General features: G+C 41.9%; 2 protein-coding genes and 1 long non-coding RNA gene across 5 annotated transcripts in view; 1 reads left to right on the top strand and 2 right to left on the bottom strand.

Moving 5' to 3' along the window:
• Positions 1–10,787, bottom strand: part of SLC10A6 (solute carrier family 10 member 6) — a 43,727-nt gene extending 32,940 nt beyond the window's left edge. The window contains exon 1 of one of the 2 annotated variants that reach the window (XM_032862078.1): positions 10,708–10,787. The gene's annotated coding sequence lies outside the window, so the exon portion shown is untranslated. The remainder of the gene's footprint in view (positions 1–10,707) is intronic. The other variant, XM_032862069.1, reaches the window with a different exon arrangement.
• Positions 10,788–10,832: 45 nt separating this feature from the next.
• Positions 10,833–14,739, bottom strand: CUNH4orf36 (chromosome unknown C4orf36 homolog). Its single transcript, XM_032862102.1, has 4 exons — positions 14,504–14,739; positions 14,191–14,327; positions 11,280–11,434; positions 10,833–11,047 (listed from the first exon to the last, which is right to left on the bottom strand). The coding sequence occupies exons 2-4, from the start codon at positions 14,253–14,255 to the stop codon at positions 10,914–10,916; spliced, it is 354 nt and encodes a 117-aa protein (XP_032717993.1). The 5' UTR covers positions 14,256–14,327; positions 14,504–14,739; the 3' UTR covers positions 10,833–10,913.
• A 203-nt stretch (positions 14,740–14,942) lies between these two features.
• Positions 14,943–20,545, top strand: LOC116870432. Of its 2 annotated transcripts, none has more exons than XR_004383219.1 (3): positions 14,943–15,327; positions 15,921–15,969; positions 20,512–20,545. It is a non-coding gene; the product is annotated as an uncharacterized LOC116870432 (long non-coding RNA). The 2 variants fall into 2 exon arrangements; XR_004383218.1 differs by lacking the exon at positions 20,512–20,545 and adding an exon at positions 17,666–17,743.
• Positions 20,546–21,608: the final 1,063 nt, after the last annotated feature.

Below are 21,608 nucleotides of genomic sequence, written 5' to 3'. Positions count from 1 at the left end.
TCTCTGAGTATGCCCATGTGTATTTGCAATGGACATGTTAATAAACTTCCTTTCTCTCATTAACCTTTCTGTCTAGTTTACAGGGCCCCAGCTGGAGAGTCCAAGATGGGGAAGGAAAAAAAATATTTCAGTTAATCCTCCCAACAATCTTATCACTCAGGTACCATTATTATCCTCATTTACTCAGGAATGGGGAGAAACTTATAGAAGTTAAACAACCTTCCAGGGGCTAAGCTAGGAAATGATAAGGCGAGATCACAGGAGTCAAATCTGGGGTCTATACCATACGTGAAAAATAGATGAAATCATGAGAGTTTACAAGTTCCACTCGTATAAAATATTATTCCTGCCACTCAAACTATATGTCACATCCTGGTCATTCTTCTTCACCTTCCTAAACCCTTAACTCACGTGCCTTTTCAGATGAGGCAGCAGGTGCACAGAAAAGGTGTTGACTGACATTATGAAAGAACAACAGCCTAAGGGAGGAATGTCCTAATTCCCACGGCTGAGCAACTCTTATTTTGAAGTAGCTACCTGAGTCAAACACGCAGGATCCTAAATTCAAGGAATACGACCTAGCATTCGTGGTAGGTTGTAAGCTATTTCATAGCAGCCTCCCTAAAAGAATATATAAGCAAAATAGATCCTTGACCACATACCCCAACTACCCCCAGGAAGAAGGGTAGGAGCAGAGAAAGCAAGATACTTTTCAGTAACGCTGAAAAGGGTTCTTTATATGCTTTATATACTTTTATATACTTTCAACAGAGTTTAAGCCCTCAAGCCTTGGCTTGAAAAGGATCAGAAGTGTTTTTTCTCCACCCTCCATTGCTAAGCCAGAGGCCATGTACCTAGTACTCTAGCCAAAATCAATCAAAATAAAGGCTGCTGCTGAGCTCAAGCATCTGCATTTTACAGGAAAACCAGGCCTCAATGGCAAGCATTTGGTCTGAGCTTCCAGCTTTTGATCTGACATTTTCTAGCTACTGTGCCTGGAACAGTCGAAGTGCTCAATAAATATTAGCTATTGTGTTGGTTATTATTATCAACAGCATCTGTTGCATCTCACCCAGAAAAATAACAATGTCAGTATCAAAAAATAAATAAATTCTCCTTTGCTCCTGCTTCCAATTTTCTGATTTGTTTTTCAAAACCTTTTGTTACAGCTTAGAAAATTTCTTTCAAATACTAAGAGAGCCATAAGGGATAAAAAATATATATATACTTGTCATGTGATTGTATCATAAAATAAAACCCAAATTAGGAGATATACCTCCCCTCAAATTGAAGGAAATCATGCTAGCTATTTCCACGACTCGTGTGAAACAATTTCACTGTTGTTAAACTGCCCTGCTATCTTTCTGATGATCAGCCTCCTGGGAACACCTGAGCTCTGATACGACAAAGCTTCTGGGGAAGGAGGTGGTGCAGGGAAAGCGGCCCAGTATATAGTTGTGTGTTGGGTTCACGTTGTGCTTATCTTACCTGTTTTACATATGTGGTGGAAAGCAGGAGACTAAATGCCAACACTAAATAGTCCTCTGGTGAGCAATCTCTGAAACCATGAGAGAGGAAGTCTGCTTCTGGAACTGGGAAGGATTTGCTTTGACAGAAAGGTAATTTCACGTAAGAAAAACATGTCACCTGCAACTGCAGCCCAGGGAGGTGACGACAGCCACATTTCAATGCTGTGAAAGTTTCAAGGTGCAGAACAAGTCCATAGAGTGAAGACAGATAATTCAAGGAGAAGGAAAGGGACTGAAACTGAAAGGAGATATGAATGGAAGGCAGAAGCCTACTAGACAATTTGAAAACAGAGCCTGAGACTCCAGGTACGTTGGCAACATTGCCTTCCCTAGGGACCAATTAAGACTATTATTTGAGGGGCACCTGGGTGGCTCAGTGGGTTAAAGCCTCTGCCTTCGGCTCAGGTCATGATCCCAGGGTCCTGGGATCGAGCCCCACATCGGGCTCTCTGCTTAGTGGGGAGCCTGCTTCCTCCTCTCTCTCTCTCTGCCTGCCTCTCTGCCTACTTGTGATCTCTGTCAAATAAATAAATAAAATCTTTAAAAAAAAAAAAGACTATTATTTGATGCCCATAATTCCAAATAAAGTAAGCCAAGATTCCTAGGTTCTTCTCATAGGTTATATCAGTTCTGAGGTACAATGAAAACATCCATAAACTTCCCTATCAATGCCCCTATTGTCTGGTTCCTTCCCCTTTGTCTCCCAAATGAAGCGAAAGAAAACTATAATTGAATTTCACCTTGAGGTCCCTGATGGTGGATTGATGACTCAGTGAAGTTGGAATAGTTTCAGCAACCCCTTGGCCATCTGCCCCCAAATACCGAAGAAGGAACACCAGGTCTGTGGCCCATGATCTCCTTGAAGACTAAAGGGCCAAACCTTTTCTTTATAAGTATCCATCCTGTCTTCTCTCCATCATGGTGTATCAATTGTATTAGGATTAATGGTGTATTATTTAGCCATTCGTTGCAAGATCCAGACTCAAGACCACTGAAATTCTGGACGCAGAGCTGTTGTATAACTCAATACAATTTTGAGAATTTTATAATTTGAGGTTTTATAATATGGAAAGAAGAGTATGATTGAATGTAAGTTGCCAAAAGAGAACTGGAGACATCTAGCTCATGCTAATTGCTGTCCAGCATTCCTCCTCTTCTTGTCATGGGCTGCATTTCTTTTGGGGAAATACCCCCACCTCAGGATTCTCAGCCATGCAGTTTGACCCAAACTTCTGTTTCAGCAATGTGTCCTGAGTAGTTTAAACCAATCAGCTAAATCAGGGTCTCGCAGCCTTGACACCATTGACACTTGGGGCTGGAAATCTCCTTGTTGGCGGGGGATGTCCTGTGTGTTGTAGGATAGTTGGTGGCATCCCTGGACTTTACCCATTAGATGCCTTTATGATACCCTATAGTTAAGTTAGCCAAAAATGTTTACAGACATCGCCAAATGTCCTGAGGGGGGAGGAAGGCAAAAATCACCCTTCATGGAAAACCATTGAGCTAAACTCATCCCTCACTCCAAATTTTAGTAAAGGACCTACTTGCCCCATACCAGCCATATTTTCCAATATTCACTTTCTCAACAAGCCATAGACATTGGGCCAAAGATGGACCAAACATAGTCTTCTTTTTTTTTTTTTAAGATTTTATTCATTTATTTGACAGAGAGAGATATCGAGAGAGGAAACACAAGGAGGAGGAGAGGGAGAGGGAGAAGCAGACTCCCTGCTGAGCAGGGAGCCTGATGCAGGGCTCGATCCCAGGACCCTGGGATCATGACGCAAGCTGAAGGCAGACGCTTAAAACAGCCACCCAGGCACCCCAAGCATAGTCTTCTGAAAAAGGTTAGACTTAGAATTCATGTGGATCTAGAATTCCATCTCAATCCCACCTCTTTTAAAGCTGTGTCACCATAGGGAGGTTACAAATCCTTCACCTAACCCCTGATTCCTTCAAAACTAAAAGAGGGATCTGGAAATGGACAAGGTTAAACATGTACCTGGCATACAACCCAGCCATTCCTCTCCTTGAGGTGCTCATTCAAAATAAACGAAAGAACGTGCCCATATGACGCTCACAGCAGCTGTATTTATAAGCGTTCAGAACTAGAAACCAATCAATAAGTTTATGGATAAACAAAGGGTAGGATATCCATGCAATGGAAAACCACTCAGCATTGAAAAGGAACACATGTACGACAACATGGATGACTCTCAAATATGCTGAGTAAAAGAAGCCAGACCCCCAAAAAAGTACATATTGTATGATTCCATGTATATAGAATCTTCAAAAACACAAACTACCGAATAGTGCCAGAATGCAGCTAGATCAGTGATTGCTTGGGGGTGGGGGTGGGGGCATGCAGGGTGGGGGCTGAGGAAAGAAGAGCCGTGAAAGGGATGGATTACAAGGGCACAAGAAAACTCGAGGGGATGACTATGTTCATTACCTTGATCGTGATAATGATCTCACAGGTGTCAAAACTCATTACCTTGTAATTCAAATATATACAGTTTATGGTACATCCAATCATACCCAATAAAACTGAAAAAAAAAATGTGCATCAAAGCATATACAGGAAGGGGCTCCTGGCTGGCTCATTCAGCAGGGCATGAGACTCTTGATCTCTGGGTTCTGAGCTCAAGCCCCATGTTGGGTGTAGAGATTACCCTTTTTTTTTTTTTTTTAATTTATTTGAGAGAGAGAAAGCGACACACGAGCAAAGGAGAGGAGCAGAGGGAGAGGGAGAAGTAGACTCCCACTGAGCAGGGAGCCCTACATAGGGCTCATGAACTGAGATCATGGGACTGATCATGAACTGAGCCCAAGGTAGATGTTTAACTGCCTGAGCCACCCAGGTGCTCCTAGAGACTACTTTAAAAAAAAAAAAAAAAAAAAAGGATATATAGGGAGGAAACAGCAGAAGTCAAATCATCTGATCACTCTCTCCAAAAGTGACACCATTTCATGCTCACTTCGGCAGCACATATACAAAAGTGACACCTTTTCAACAATTTTTAAGGTAATACACTCATTCATTAAAGAAATATCAATAGAATGGCTACTATGGGTAGATACTATTTTAGACAACAGAGACACCATGGAGAAATAACAAACAAATAAGCAGGGGCTCCTGGGTGGCTCAGTGGGTTAAGCCTCTGCCTTCGGCTCAGGTCATGATCTCAGGGTCCTGGGATCGAGTCCCGCATCAGGCTCTCTGCTCAGTGGAGAGCCTGCTTCCTCCTCTCTCTCTCTCTCTCTGCCTGCCTCTCTGCCTACTTGTGATCTCTCTCAGTCAAATAAATAAATAAAATCTTAAAAAAAAAAAAAAAGTAAGCAAATAAATAATTGCAGATAATTGCATCAGTCCTGTAAAGGAAATAAAAGAGGGTGCCATCACATAAAGGGACTGAGTAAAAGGAAAGTCCAATTTATCAGGGGTGGGGGGTTGTGGGGGGTGGTCATAGTAAGCCTCCCTCCAGAGATGTCATTTGAATGGGCCCTAAATAGTTAGGAAACATCTCTGTGACAGTCTGAGGGACGACAACCTTGGGGAAAATAAACAGCAAGTACAAATGTTCCAAGGCAGAAACAAGTCTGATATGTCAGATACAGGATTAGGTTAATGTTTTGCACCCAGTAGGACTGAGAGATGAATGGGAACAGGTCCAAAAGGAAAGCAAGTATCAAATAACAAACATAGGGGGGGCCTTGTAGGCCGCAGGAAAGGGTATTACTCAGGGGAGAGAAGTGATCTTTTCAGCAATGATATGAAAGCTACTTTTTAAAGTTTTGTTTGTTTTTTAAGTAATCTCTGCATCCATGGTGGGGCTCAAAAGTCATGATCCTGAGATCAAGAGTCCATGTTCTTCCAACTGAGTCAGCCAGGGACCTCTGCATGAGTGCCCTTAAAAAATCACTATGGCTGCTAAAGGAAGACTAAAGAAAGCCAAAGACGAATGCAAGGAGATCAGTTACGGGCCTTTTATTGTGTTCCAAACAAGAGATGGTGGAGGGGTGGATAAGTGTGACAGAGGTGGAGAAAGAATGGATACATGTGGGATATTTTCTGAAGACAGACCCAACAAGAGTTGCAGATGGATTGAACTGGGAGGAAAGAGGAAGCAAGGGACACTAGGTTTTTGGCCTACATAATAGAATAGAAACTGCACCATTTACTAGAACTAAAAGAAGAAAACCATTCTTAAGACTACAATAAAAAGAGGCTAGAGAAACCAAGTGAAAGCAAGAGCCCAATAATTTATCTGAGATGACACAACTATTAAGTGGTGGGACTGGTACTTAGTCCTGGGTGGTCCATGCCCTACACCTAAAGCTCTAAATCTGTTCTATACTGGATATAAATATAGTACTTAAAGAAAGTGAACAAAGGGAGAATTCTTTTTTTCCCCTTTATGCTTGCTGCCCTGTCAGCCATTGGTGAAAGTTCTGCCTCATCAAGATCCTGGCCCAGCCCCACCCACAAACTTTCCCCCTCTGATGTTAGAACTCTGCTCTGCTCTGTGATTGTCCTTTCTTTCTTGCAGGGTCATTGTGAGGACTACAGGATATAAATAGAGCAAGTGAAAGAGTTTCTACATCTAGGATTTTATTATATGGGTTTTTTTCTTTTCTCCTTTCCCTTCTCTCTCCCCTTCTTCTGACCCCATGTTTTCATTGAGGACAATTTTTATCAACTGAAAAAAATGAAGATTCTTTCCAAAAATTTCAGCTATTTACTGTTAAATTTCTATACTATAATATTTTTCATTAAAAATAAAATTCAGCATGCAATTCACCGAGGGTTTCAGTATCTAAGCCAACCAAAGTTTCAGAACGTTCACCACCACTCCTTGTTCATTCTTCGCACTCCTCCTGATGAGACCAAAGATACCCATGGTTTCACCTTTCTTCCCTGTACCCACTCCTCCCTATTAAACCCACGACTCATGTCTACCAAGAACTTCCAATACCAACTTACCTAAAATTAACATAGCTCCTACACACCCAAGTCAATTCTTCCCTTCCCGAACCCACAGTCTGGAATTCACCCTAAATTCCTCTCCTTCATTCACCCACATCCCCTCACGCAACCACATCCAATCACTGGCACCATCTTGTGGTTTCTACTTCTTCCATGATCCCTTAGTCAGGCCTATATTAGCCAAGCCACATCTATTTCCTTAAATTACGCATGGTCACACCTGGATTACGGGGAGAGCTCTTCACGTGAAAGACAGAAATAAAAATAAACAGAAAAACAGTGCTGAGGAAACACATACAATTCAGGGAGAAGAATCTATTTTGTGTCCTCAGAGAGCTAAGGGAAGATAGGCAATCATGAATAAAAAAGGTTACTTTTTAAAAAGGAGAGGAGCGGGGCGCCTGGGTGGCTCAGTGGGTTAAAGCCTCTGCCTTCAGCTCAGGTCATGATCCCAGGGTCCTGGGATCGAGCCCCACATCGGGCTCTCTGCTCAGCGGGGAGTCTGCTTCCCCCCCTCCTCTCTCTCTGCCTGCCTCTCTGTCAAATAAATAAATAAAATCTTTAAAAAAATAAATAAATAAAAAATAAAAATAAATAAATAAATAGATAAATAAATAAATAAATAAATAAAAAGGAGAGGAGCAAGCCTTCAGAGGAAAAAAATAGGAGACCAGAAATTAAACACTTATAATGGTTAGAGGATAAAACTCAGAGCTTCTTCCAGAAACTGAAGCAAAAGACAAAAAGTTGGAAAACAAGAGAGAAAAGATAAAAAAATTAGAAGGCCAGTACAGAAGATGTAGCATATATTAATGGTAATTCTAGAATGTGTTGAGAAAATGATAAAGTAGAAATATGTACCAAAAAATTAATATAATTTCCCACAACTTAAGGCAATGAATTTTCAGATTGCAAGGGCCTGTGTAGTACCAAGCACAACAGGTACTGGTAAGAGTAGTTACTGCTGTCTGTTAGTGCTTACTCTGTGCCAGGCACTGTTCTAGGTGTTTCACATATTTAACTCATTTACTTGTCACAACTATCACTACCCACTTTTTAATATTTTTTTTTAGAGAGAAAGCACGTGAGTTGGGGGAGGGTCAGAGGCAGAGAGAGAATCTTAAGCAGGCTCCACATCCAGCACAGAGCCCAGTGCAGGGCTACATCTCACCATCCTGCTATCATGACCTGAGCCAAAATCGAGAGTCAGACATTTAACCGACTGAGCCACCCAGGGACCCCATCACTACCGACTTTTACAGGGGAAGGAACTAAAGCACAGGAAAGTTAAATAATTTGTCCCAGACAACACAGCTTAATAAGCGGTGAAACTAGCATTCAATCCCGGTGGCGCGTGCTCTATGCCCAGGGCTCTACCTGACCATGTTATATCAGATTATTAGTCTTACACCATGATTCCTATCACAATAGTGGGATCTAGAAGATGCCATAGCTTCCAGAGAGAAAAAAGCAGGTTTCAGGGAAAGCATCCAAAGTAAAAATGACTTTGGACTGCTCACTAACAATACCAAAAACTAAAAAGAAATACACAAATCCTCCACAATTTTAAAGAAACATTATTTACAACCTACAATTCTACACTCAGCCAATCTATCAATGAAATCTGAGCATAAAATACAAACTTTGGACGATAAGACCTCAAAAAAATTTCCTCACATGCACCCTTTCTCAGGTAACCACTGGAGAATATGCTCCACTGTAATAAAAATAAACAAATAAACCAAGAAAGAGGATGGTCAGACACAGAAGAAACAGGAGCACCTACGTCAAAGAGTGTGAAGTGAATCCCCATGATGATAACATAGAAATCAGAGAGAGCTACGTAACCGTGTGGAAATAAACAGTTCAGGGTAAAGCAAGACAAGACTTATGCTTGTGCTCTGTCAAATAAATCAATAAAATCTTAAAAAAAAAAAGAAAAAAGAAAAAAAAGATGGGGCACTGGGGTGGCTCAGTCATTAGGTGTCTGCCTTCACCTTGAGTCATGATCCCAGGGTCCTGGGATCCAGCACCACATCAAACACCCTGCTCAACTGGAAGCTGCTTCTCCCTCTCCCACTTCCCCTGCTGTGTTCCCTCTCTTGCTGTGTCTCTCTCTGTGAAATGAATAAATAAAATCTTTACTAAAGGGGTGCCTGGGTGGCTCAGTGGGTTAAAGCCTCTGCCTTTGGCTCCGGTCATGATCCCGGGGTCCTGGGATTGAGCCCCTCATCGGGCTCCCTGCTGGGCAGGGAGCCTGCTTCCTCCTCTCTCTCTGCCTGCTTCTCTGCCTACTTGTGATCTCTGTCTGTCAAATAAATAAACAAAATATTTTTTTTAAATATCTTTACTAAAAAAAAGACAGAAGTGACAAACTGATCATCAGAGATTATCGTTTTTTAAACAGAAATAATCAGGAGATGCCATAGGTACAATGGCCAGATTTTAAACTAAAAAATCAGCTCATGTATGGTCTGGTGAATACATTGACAAGAACAAAACCCAATTCTTGAAAATTCAAGACTTTTGATCTCCACAAAGGTCAACAGAGTCAGGCTGATACTCAGAGATTATAGCAGTAAAAAGGCAGTGATGCTCACAGTGATTACCGGAATAACTACTGGAATAATTCTCATTGTGGGCCAGTTTCCATTTAATCCTCAAGACAACTGTGTAGTAGGTACCAGTAACATTCCTGTTTTACATGAAAGAAAACTGAAACTCGGAGACATAAAGCAACTCTCTAGTGGTCACACCACTTGAAGCAGCCAAGCTGAGAGCTGAAGAAGGCCACCAAGTATCAAGCATGACTCTTAACAAGGCCACGAGACCTTTGGGAATGAGACTAAGAGAACAGAAGACACCAAACCCCTACTGATTCACCTAACAAACACTAAATTGTGCTCAAATATAACTTTCATTTTCTTAAAGTTTAAAAACTTATTTGCCAGAGACACAGTGAGAGAAAGAACACTAGCAGGGGAGGTGGGAGAGGGAGAAGCAGGCTTCCCACTGAGCAGGGAGCCTGATGCAAGCTCCATCCCAGGACCCTGGGATCATGACCTGAGCCAACAGCAGACACTTCGTCACTGAGCCACCCAGGCACCTCTCAAATATAACTTTCATATCCAACTGTGCCATGCTGGATTCAAATTCTAGGAAAACTGATTTATGCTAGTCCAACATTTTTCAGCTTATTAAGTCCCCATTCTCTAACCTCTCTCTAAATAACCATTTTCCTTAAAATTAGGTCTTTGCATTTTCATGTCATCTGCATATATTTGAGTGTGTTTCACATGCTCCAAGGACATCCCAGAGAGACAACAGGAAATTAACCAAAAGCAAAAGGAGGGTTTTTGGGGAAAACACAAGCAGAAAGTAAGTTCTATGAATTGCCACTTTAAAAGTACCACATGAGGGGCACCTGGGCAGCTCAGTGGGTTAAGCCTCTGCCTTCGGCTCAGGTCATGGTCTCGGGGTCCTGGGATCGAGCCCCACATCGGGCTCTCTGCCCGGCGGTGAGCCTGCTTCCCCCTCTCTCTGCCTGCCTCTCTGCCTACTTGTGATCTCTCTCCCTCTCTGTCAAATAAATAAATAAAATCTTTAGGAAAAATAAAAAAATAAAAAATAAAAGTACCACATGAGAGGGGTCCTTGGGTGGCTCAGTCAGATGAGTCTCCAACTCTTGATTTAGCTCAGGTCTTGCTCTCAGAGTTGTGAGTTCAAGCTGCACACTGGGCTCCATGCTGGGCATGGAGCCTAGATAGATAGACAGATAGATAGAAATAAAGTATGGCATGAGAATAGTAATTGATGTGTTACTGAACATTGGAAACTAAAGAGTTACTAAAATGAAACCTAAAATTTTTCTTAACCAAATAAAATATTTTAGTCTACCATGTTTAGAAGAATTTTTTTCTGGATGCCTGGCTGGCTCTGTCATTGGAACCTGTGACGCTTGATCTCATGGTTGTGAGTTCAAGCCCCATGTTGGATATGAAGATTACTGAAAAATAAAATCTTAAAAAAAAAAAAAACAATTTTTCTCTCTCCTTTTTGGTGTCTCAAAGATGCAAATTCAAAATAATATCTCTGACAAGGAGTTTCCTCCTCCCTTGGTGCAATTTTACAAAAATCACAATGACTAATCACATAAACGACTTAATTCCAACTACTTTTTCATCTACTTACAGTGTTGTCACGTGTGGTACAAAGGAAGAAGTAAGTGGCAAGAACACAGAAGATCCATCAGAGCTGTCCACCAACCCACAGGAGCTGGCTCGTCCACCAGTGGACATTTGTAGGTCTGTACCCAACTTCACACAGCAAAAGTCTGGAGACCTTCATCGCCTTTGGATGTGGAAAGCACTGAGTACAGGTTCAACTACGAGATGATATCACTTAGGTGGAAGAGGTCTTCTCAAACCAACTTGCCTTTCCCTTAGGGAAAGCTGAATTTCCTCAGCTACATTCTCCTGACATTTCAGGCGATCCAAGCGCTTCATTTCATACTCCCTTTCAAGTTTCATAGCTGGAAAATAAAATATAGGAGCAATCCAACGGACCTTTTTCACCAGACATAATATTGTTAAAAATGAACATTGAATCACACGGCAAAATTCACATTCTTCGATACTAAACAAGAAGGGCTACATAGATGAGGGGTATGGTGTGAATGAGTATATTTAAACATTTATCTGATAATAAGCAAAATAACATAGATAAAATTTGCTATTTGCTAAAGTAGCTTTTACAGAACTTACATTCTGCAGAAGGGAGTAGAGCATTCTTAATGGTTTTAGTTTTTTTGAGGTGTAAAGGACTACCAAATGAAATTTCTCCCAAGAATGGCAACTTGATGTTGGCTAGGTTCGTGTACCAGGTCTCTGTAAGCAGTGCAAGTTCCCAAGGTTCCTGTCTGGAGCAAAAATTCATTAATTCATTCAAAAGTATTTACTGAGCATCTATTGTGGGATATACAGAAGACATCTTAATTCTCAGTTCTATTTTCCACTAGACATTTTCGCTTATGGGGAGACTTCAGGATTTTCCAGAGTTGCAAATTTCGCTTATGGGGAGATTTCAGGATTTTCCAGAGTTGCAAATTTAGCCAGGAGAAAGAGCCTTACATTAAATGTATAATGTAAGCACCTGGATGGCTCAGTGGGTTAAGCCTTTCAGCTGAGGTCATGATCCCAGGGTCCTGGAATGGAGCCCCGCATCAGGCTCTCTGCTTGGCAGGGAACCTGCTTCCCCCTCTCTCTCTGCCTGCCTCTCTGCCTACTTGTGATCTCTATCTCTGTCAAAAAAATAAAATCTTTAAAAAAATAAAATAAAATAAATGTATAATGTAATACACACACACACACACACATACATATATTCTAACATAGAGATATATTGAAAAATTATGAATTTTAATGGCAGGAAGTTTTATTCAAAAATAGCCTCCCTGGGCACCTGGGTGGCTCAGTGGGTTAAAGCCTCTGCCTTCAGCTCAGGTCGTGATCACGGTGTCCTGGGATCAAGCCCCACATCGGACTCTCTGCTCGGCAGGGAGCCTGCTTCCTCCTCTCTCCCCCTGCCTGCCTCTCTGTCTACTTGTGATCTCTGTCTGTCAAATAAATAAATAAAATCTTAAAAAAAAAAAAAAATAGCCTCCCTGAAGTCAATCCAATCTTTCCATCTCTTTTAAGATGATGTGATTAAGAACTGTATGCTCTGGGATGCCTGGGTGGCTTAGTAGGTTAATCATCTGCCTTGGGCTCCAGTCATGATTTCATCGTCTTGGAATTGAGTCCCATATCGGGCTCCTTGCTCAGTGGAGAGCCTGCTATTCCCTCTGCCTGCCTCTCCCCTTGCTTGTGCTCTTTCTCTCTCTCTGACAGATGAATAAATAAAATCTTAAATTAAAAAAAAGAAAGAAAGAACTGTACGCTCTAAGTCTTTTATGGCTGATCACAATTAGGGTCATATTAGGGAAGGGAAAAGGGGAAAAATCAAGCATTGAGCAGGGTGCTTGACATACACAAAGGCTTTTAGTGTGTGATCTTATTTCAATCTTTATAACCACCATGCAGGTAGACAAAGAAACAGAGACTCAGAAGTTAATTAAGAACCAGAGCTGGTACTTAGCCTAGGAGTACATATTTAGAAGCACTAGAACCAAGAGAATCCTCAGAAAACTGGAGAAGGGGAGGAAATCCCAAACTATAATACTAAAAATAATCACCATGAACTTCAATGAATTGTTTTATATGTTCTAGTTTGGAAATTTAAAATATCAACTACATGTTTCTCATCTCGTAGAGTCTATATGAGTTCATATGCACTAGGAAAGGTAGAAGACCTGCTTTGGTACAAATCAGGGAAATGAGAGTGTTCTGTACATGGGTCTGCTTGTTTTCCTCCTCCAGCTTCCTTGCCACTTCATCATCTAACTTTAAGGAGGGACTTGAAGTCTACAATTCTTATAAATGCATTTGAACAAGGACACAAAGACGTATTTATAAGAATGTTCACTGAAGCATTCTTTGTCCAAAAAATCTCACAAAATAGCCTTAATAATAGCGCACAGGAAGAGCCTAGTTAAACACACTGTGGTACATACACAGAATCAAAGAATGAGGTTTATCCTTATATGTTGATTTTGAAAGAAGAGGAATAAAACACCTATTTTTTATCTAGCATTTGCTGTATGCTGGGCACTATTTTAATCAGTTTGCCTATATGAACACTTTTAATTGCCACAGCAACCCTGTGAGGTAGGCAGGTATTATTATTATGTTCATTTGAAGGATTAGGAAACAGGAGTAGAACAACTTGCTCAAGATCACAAGACTGTTGTGCTCATGGGTTTAGGATTTGAACCCAGAAAGTCAGACTCTAGAATCTGAGGTCTTACCCATTAGGCTACACAAGAAATGGTGGGAGAGGGAGCAAAGTTCATAGCTCCCCCCTGCTTGTACTCAATTGTTCTCCCTGTCACTCTCTCACAAGTAAATAATTTGGAAAAAAAAAAAAAATCCTAAGGGGGGGGAGATATACCTGACACGAAGACATTTTTAGGTAGATTTACACTCTCTACAGAGGAATTTTAACGTAGTTGACAGTAGTAGATATTGCTTCCGAGTAAGAACACAGACTTCCATCCCTGTCACTTGTTTACTTCATGACTGTGTGATTTTGATCAACCCACTTCTCCGAACCTCAGTTTGTGTTGTTTTGTTGTAAAGACCAAGTAAGATGATTTATAAATTCTTATTAAAAGCATTTCCAAAAAAAAAAAAAAAAAAGCATTTCCCATTAGGAACACCTGGGTGGCTCCCTGGGTTAAGCCTCTGCCTTGGCTCAGGTCATGATCTCAAGAGTCCTGGGGTGGAGCCCCACATCGGGCTCTCTGCTCAGCAGGGAGCCTGCTCCCCCCCACCCCCGCGCCCCTCTCTCTCTGCCTGCCTCTCTGCCTACTTGTGATCTCTTTCTGTCAAATAAATAAGTAAAGATCTTAAAAAAAAAAAAAAAAAAGCATTTCCCTTTAAAAAAAAAAATCACTATTCAGATAACTGGAACCGCCTAGCCCAGTATCTCATGGGGAACATAAGGCTTCCGGTACTTTTATTTTACCAAGGACACTCCCGACCCCCAGTCAATGCTCACAGTGATGAAAATACTTACACGTTATAACAACTGCCCCGCAATATGGTTTTCACTGTGTTCTTTCTTGGCAAGCCGTAAGCCATGGTGAATCACCACGGTCCAATTTCCTAACATAGGTGCCTGATGGAATGACTGGCATATTCTGTTCGCTTTACCTGTAATGTTTGCAACTCTCAGAATTAATGGCTTTCACTTTAATACCCACACAATAAAAAGATTTAGAAAGAGCATTTCTGGATGTCAGAACATCCCTAACAAATATTCCTTGAAGCTGAACCCCTAAGGTACAACCATGTTCTCTTTTCCATGAACTCATTTGATCCTTTCTTACCGAGGACGGAGAAAAAGCCAAGTTAACAGCATCGGCATTCCGTCACTGCCCAACCTGCCAAACTGGCCCCAACACCGCACCCAAACGTGTCTGACTTGGGCAACGTTAAGCGACGAAAGGCTCTGCGAACACGGGAACTTCCCGTTCCCCGCCCGAGCCCTTTAAAGGAATGCCGACCTTCCCGGGTTTTCCCTTTTTCCGAAATCTCAGCTTACCCGGAAGTGGCCCACTGTACGAACCCCTTCCACCCTCCTCGCACGCACCCTTCGGAGGGGCGCACCTCCCCGCCGCCCCGGGGCGCAGTTCCGAGCGGGACCCGGCTCCAGGAAGCGGGTGGAGCCTCGGCCGCTTGCAGAGCCCGAGGCGGAGGGCGGAGGGGCCCGCCCCTCCCAGCGCCCCTTCCCACGCCGGCGCCCCGCCCCTCCTCCCAACCCCACCCCACGCGCGGCCGGCACGCCCAGTCAGCCGGGGCCTCGAGGGCGGGTCTCTGGGATCCCGGGAGGGGGAGCGGGCGCCCGCGCCTGATTATCCGCACTCGCTGGTCTCGGAGCGCGCGCCCGATTAGGCGCCCATGGCCGCGCACAGCTGCGGGCCCGCGCCGCGGGCACACGCCTCCGTCCTGCTCGCTCCCGAGTTGCGGGCAGCGCCCAGGAGCGGGGTGCCTCGCGTCACGCGGAGGCCTCAATAAAGGGCTTTGTGGTGCCAGTCCCGCCTGCCGGGGCCTAAGGGAGCCAAGCCCGGGACGGGGTCCCGCGGGGGCCCTCGGGTTAAGCGGCCAAGGCTCGCACACCCTTGACGGAACAAAACTTGGGAGCGAAAGAGATGTAAGCTAGGCCTTTCTCCGAAAATGACACTTTTTAAATGTCAGGGAATTGTATTGAAGCGACCCGGGGAATTAGTTGTGGGGACCATTTGGGGGTACCGCTTACAGAAATGTGCTCAGTGCTGACGTGTTCAGCGTGAGCAAGGCGGTATTGTCAATGTTCGCTGTCCCTGGTGGGTCAAGGCAGCTAGAAACGCGAAAAAGCCCCAAGCCTACCTGTGGTAAGTTACGTGTTGTCGTGGTCAGGACATGACAGATTAGAAAAGGTCGACTCATGGACCAGTTTCTGAAGTCATTACACTGAAGTGATTCAGGATGAATCTGTATTTTTTTTAAATTTTATTTTTTATAAACATGTATTTTTATCCCCAGGGGTACAGGTCTGTGAATCGAATCTGTATTTTAATACGTCCGATGGTCACCACTTAAACGTCAAATGAAGATAGGCTGCCTCCTTCCCATAGGTCTTGGGAGTCTGAACGGGCTTGGCACTCTAGTTCTGCCACTCGCTAACTTTAAGGTCTTGCCCGTGTAAATTCTCTAATCCTCAATTTCTCCATCTGTAAAACAAGTGTCATACTCTGTATCTTGCAGGGTCCTTGTGAGGAATAAAGATCATGTCTGTCATTTCTCTGCCAACATGGTAAGTGATTAATTGTCTCATTTTGTGCCTGCTAACAACTTTATGAGATAGGCAAGGGATACTTACTATTCCACTTACGGAAGGGAGGAATGAACTCAGGTTAAGGGACTGCCTGAGGTGGCAGAGCTCATGAGTCGCAGGGCCAGCTTTTGAAGCTAAACACGGTACCCTTTCCACCCTGACAAGAAGCCTCTGATACTAGCTCCCGGCCCATTAGGATAGGCTGGTAGGCTTGAACCACCCCCCCCCCTTTTTTTTTTAATTTATTTGACAGGGAGAGTTCACAAGTAGGCAGAGAGGCAAGCAGTGTGAGAGGGGGGAAGCAGGCTCGACCCGGAGCAGAGAGCCCAATGTGGGGCTCAATCCAGGACCCTGGCATCATGACCCAAGCCGAAGGCAGAGGCTTTAATCCACTGAGGGTTTAACCCACCCAGGCGCCCCAGCTTGAACCCCCTTTGAAGGTGCTTTTTGCTTCCCCAAAATTAGAAGGTGAGGACTCCTTCACTCTTTAACATTTCTGTTCTAATACCATTGAAAAGGGAGCCTCAAGGAGTGAGAGTGGGTGTTAGCTTTTAACACTAGGAATGTTGAACCCTTCAATGGGCTGTAACATCAATGCGTAGATCTTGAACTGAATTTTTTTCAAACAAATTAACATAGAATGGGGCAGAGGCCAGTGAATGTGAGTACATCATGAGAATAAGTATTGTTTTGTGGAACTTACTTTTTTGTTATCCATATGGACTCTTTTTCATGCCTGCGCGTATGCAGTTTCAATATAAAATATAGTTCTCACAATGGGTCTAAAAAGTGTGAAAGCCACTGTCTAAGATCATTTCATTTTAGAGATGAAAAAATAGAGACCAAGTTGTTAACTGAAATCACACCTAGATGGAGCAGAGATAGGCCACTTTAGAGTTGTGGTTCAAGATGCTATGGCTGTTCTCTTTTTATGGAGGAAGAAATTAAGCTCCAGGGAGAGGATGATATATATGTCCATGGCCCCACTGAGAGAGATTAGACAGCCTGCGATTTCTCCATTTTTGAACCTCACTTCCTGTATATGTATATGATTCCTGAGAATGGTGTTTAGTTACTTCCTAGGTGACTCATTTTGAACAAATACAGTAGAAGTTTCAGAGTATGACTTCTGAAACCAAGTCATAAACGGTATTGTGGCTTCCTTCTTGTGGTCTCTCTTGGATCTAGTGAGAAAATCCAAGAGAGACCCTAGAAGAGATCAGATGCCATGTTAGGGCACTCTCAAGCCATCTTATGGAGAAACTCACAGGCAAAGGGATAGAGGCCTCTAGCCAACAACCGGTGAGGTGCTGAGGCCTCTTGCCACCACCCATGTGAGTGAGCCAGCTTGGAAGCAGACCCTCCAAGCCTCCATCAAGCTTTCAGATGACTGCAGCCCCAGCTGATGTCTTCACTGAAACTTCATGGGAGACCCTGAGTGAGAACCACCTAACTAAGCCACTCCAATATTCCTGGCCCTCAGAAAATATGAAAATGAATGCTTATCATTTTAAGCCACCCACCTTTAGACTATTTGTTACAGAGCAGCAGATAACTAATATACACTAAGTGTCTTATTGTAGGAGTATTTTACACAGAGGAAAATAGCTATATTTTTATAATTGAGATTAATAATTTGATAAAAATGAAGGGCAAAACACCTTATGCTTTATAGATTCCTTCTGGGCAGCTAAAATCTCATCTAGGACCAGTTAAGAGAGACTTAAAAATTGTCAACACAGAAAATATATGGTAAGTACCACTCTCCCACATGTCTTTAAAAACAAAAATAACAGGGGTGCCTGGGTGGCTCAGTGAGTTGAGCCTCTGCCTACGGCTCGGGTCATGATCTCAGGGTCCTGGGATCAAGTCCCACGTCGGGCTCTCTGCTGGGCGGGGAACCTGCTTCCTCCTCTCTCTCTCTCTCTCTCTGCCTGCCTCTCTGCCTACTTGTGATCTCTCTGTGTCAAATAAATAAATAAAATATATTTTTTTTAAATAACATTAAATCCTATAAGGTAGAAGGCTGTCTAACTGAGATCTGGTTCTTGCTCCACCCCCATAAAGACTATTTTAGTATTTTCTTTTGAATTATCACATCATTTCTAAACATTTCTTTGTCTCCCACCCACCCCCTGTTTCTTCTTTCCTCCTCCTCCCTTCCATTCTTTTCTTTATGATCTCTATCCCCCTGCTTTTCTGGTGCCCTACACACAGTAAGCCTTCACTAATTATTCAAAAAATTGGCAGTGTTCATTCAAATTGGTTAAGAGAGCATTGCTGCCACCTACTGTTAGAACTGAGGTACAAACAGGTATGCAAAGAGATGAGGTTAACAATCTTGTAATGCAACAAAAAAGCAATAGTAGTGTGTTTACTGCATTTGGGGCCCTGTTCAAGGTACTTCCTACGCATTGCCTCACTTAATTGTCACAACCATAGATGCTATTATAAATTTAGTGGTGTGATTTTTAGGGATATTAGAGAAGTAAAAACTGAGGCACCTTAAGCAGGAAAAATTTTCCAAAGTCACAGAACTTGACCCAAGACTATGCAATTCTGATCTTTTTCTCTGTACCATACTGTACATTTTCCCAGAGTTGTAATTAAGGCAAGGTTTTAAGATATAAACTTGTAAATATTTTTGTAACTGCCCTTTTCAAATATTCTTTTAATTTCTCATCATGCGTAGATGAACAAAGTATTTCAGGCACCTACTGCATGCCAGCAATCATTCTTCTCCCTGCAATCTGAACCTCACAGTTTAGTGGAGAAGAAGATAACAGTTTCCCTAGGACAGTTAAGGAAGAAAAGGGTTTATAGGGCTACTAAATGACTTGCTTACAATTACACAACTAGTAAACTGCAGAACCTAATTTAGCCCAGGTCAATTTCACTCCTGACCTATACTTCCTTTGAGTTCTCTGGATCCCCTGACTGAACTATATATCCCTCTGTCCCTGAAATGTCCATTGCATCTCTCCAATAACATTGACAACCTGCCCATTTTATTTGAAATTGACAGAATAGGTTTCTTTTTTTTTTTTTTAAGATTTTATTTATTTATTTGAGAAAGAGAGCATAAGCAGGGGGACCAGCAAAGGGGAAGGAAGAAGCAGACTCCCTGCTGAGCAGGGAACCCAACTTGGGGCTCCATCCCAGGCTCCTGGGACCATTACATGAGCCCAAGACAGATGCTTAACCGACTGAGCCACCCAGGCCCCCCAACAGAGTAGGTTTCTGTACATACAGAAAATAATAGCCACAGCTAGTTGTCCAGACTCCTCTGCTCTCCTTAGAGGTATAAATTACAATTTCCCAGGTGCCCAGTTGATAAATTCCTGTTCTTTGGGAGGCAAAGCAGGTCAGAATCTATTACCTAATCCAATACTATGGCATGCGATTTACAGCCTAGGATTCTCCCCAGGACATAGTCTAGAGCAGTAAGGATCCCCTGGCTGATTTCCTGGCAGGCACCATGAACCTGCATCTGCCATGGAGCAGGTCGCATCAGGATAGCTAGCCCCCGACAGCTACACTGGAATCGCTCCACTGTGCGGGCATAAGGCGTAAGTTGTAAGAACAGGAAGAAAGGTATTTCTTTACACATCGTAATATATGAGGGCTTTGGAGTGTTACAATGTCACCTTACAAAGTACTAATTTAAACAAAGGACTTACCTACTTTAGTCCAGTTGGCATTTCAATTTCATGCTAATTTATAATAACTAGGGAAGTAGGAACAATAAGAAAATTAAGATGAGATTTCCAGTTATTCATTAAATATTTGTTAAAATTAGTCACATTTTATTGACTTTTCAAGTAAATAATAAATTGAATCAATTGAGCTTTTTCCTGAGGAGATACATACCAGATGAAGAGGTAATATGCTCTGATAGAAGAGGTCTAACTAGGAATAAAGAAAACCTAGGCTAGAGACCCTTTATAAATATGAAAAGTGTCTAAGCCTTTGTGTCATTTATGAAACCAAACCAGTAATACCCCAAAATATTTTTATGATTGATTCCATGAATCTAAATCTTTCATGTAATTACAGTACTAAGTTGTTAATTAGTTAGCAAATGACTTTTAATAAATTTACCTATTTCGTATTTTGACATATTTATGTAAAGAATTCATTAAAGTTCAGGGTGCCTGGCTGGTTCAGTAGGTAGAACATGTGACTCTTGATCTTGGGATCATAAGTTCAAACCCCATATTGGGCATAGACATTACTTAAAAATAAGTAAATAGAAAAGAATTCATTAAAGTTCATATAGGCTATCAGGTTTATTTGCCCTATCCTTCTTTTTTTGAAGATTTATATCCCTGGCTTATGATATCCATATAGTCCTTTTAATTTTATTCATTTCAGTGGTTCATAGTTCATCATAAGCTTTCATTCAATTAGATTCAAGCCAATTTAACACACATCTATCGAGCACTTTCTGTATGCAAAGCTTTGTGATTGGTCCCATAGTTTAAAATTTGTCCCTCTTTCCCCCCTACCCCCATATGTAAGAAAAGCTCTTCTAGAGTTTTTCACAGCAACATGCAAAAAGAATGAAACTAAACCACTTTTTTACACCATATACAAAAATAAATTCAAAATGATTAAAGCCTTAAATGTAAGACCTGAAACCATAAAATTCCTAGAAGAAAACATAGGAGGTAAACTCTGTGACATCACTTTTAGCAATATTTTTTTTGGATCTATCTCCAGAGGCAAAAACAGCAAAAGCAAAAATAAACTATTGTGACTACATCAAACTGAAAAGCTTTTGCAGAACAAAGGAAACCATAAACAAAACAAAAAGACAGTCTACTGAATGGTAAAAGATGTTTGTAAATTATACATATCCCATACATGGTTAACATCCAAAATATATAAAGAGCTCATAGAACTCAATATCAGAAAAACAAACAATTAAAAAATGGACAGAGAGGTCACCTGGGTGGTACAGTTAGTTAAGCATCTGACTCTTGGTTTCGGCTCAGGTTGTGATCTCAGGGATGTGAGATCAAGCCCTGTGTCGGGCTCTGCATTCAAGGTGGAGTCTGCTTGGGACTCTCGCTCCCTCCCCCTCTCCCCTCAACTTTACTAAAATAAATAAATAAATCTTTTTCCAAAAACAGACAGGGGCTCTGAATACACATTTTTTCATAGAAGACATCCAGATAGCCAACAGACACAAAGATACTAAATATCACTAACCATCAGGGAAGTGCAAATCAAAACCTCAATGAGGTATCACCCAACAAGGGTCAGAATGGCTAGTATCAAAAAGACAAGGGAAAAAAAAGATAAGAAATTACAAGTGTTGACAAGGAAGAGGAGAAAAGGAAACTCTTTTGTGGGAATGTACATTGGTGCACCCACTGTGGAGAACAATATGGAGGTTCCTCGAAAAATTAAAAGTAGAAATACCATATGATCCAGCAATTCCACTTCTGGATATTTAGCCAAAGAAAATGAAAACACTAAAAAAGACATATGCGCCCCCTATGTTTATTGCAGCACTATTGACAATATTCAAGATAGGAAAAGTCATCCATAAGTAGATGAATGGATAAAGAAAATGTGGTATGTATATACATATACATATATATGTATATATA

The sequence above is a fragment of the Lontra canadensis genome, unplaced genomic scaffold (genome assembly GCF_010015895.1).
Source record: "Lontra canadensis isolate GAN:19392208 unplaced genomic scaffold, GSC_riverotter_1.0 scaffold1, whole genome shotgun sequence".
In the NCBI taxonomy this organism is placed as follows: domain Eukaryota; kingdom Metazoa; phylum Chordata; class Mammalia; order Carnivora; family Mustelidae; genus Lontra; species Lontra canadensis.
Note: the sequence above shows the minus strand (reverse complement) of the source record. Positions and strands in the feature narration are given on the sequence as shown.

Excerpts from the sequence above, each read along its gene's own strand:
- CUNH4orf36 (XM_032862102.1), bottom strand. The coding sequence starts at position 14,255 with ATGGCTTACGGCTTGCCAAGAAAGAACACAGTGAAAACCATATTGCGG. Across the intron at positions 11,435-14,190 it reads CGGGGCAGTTGTTATAACGT|ACAGGAACCTTGGGAACTTG; the intron begins GTAAGTATTTTC and ends TTTTTGCTCCAG. Across the intron at positions 11,048-11,279 it reads TCTACTCCCTTCTGCAGAAT|CTATGAAACTTGAAAGGGAG; the intron begins GTAAGTTCTGTA and ends TTTATTTTCCAG.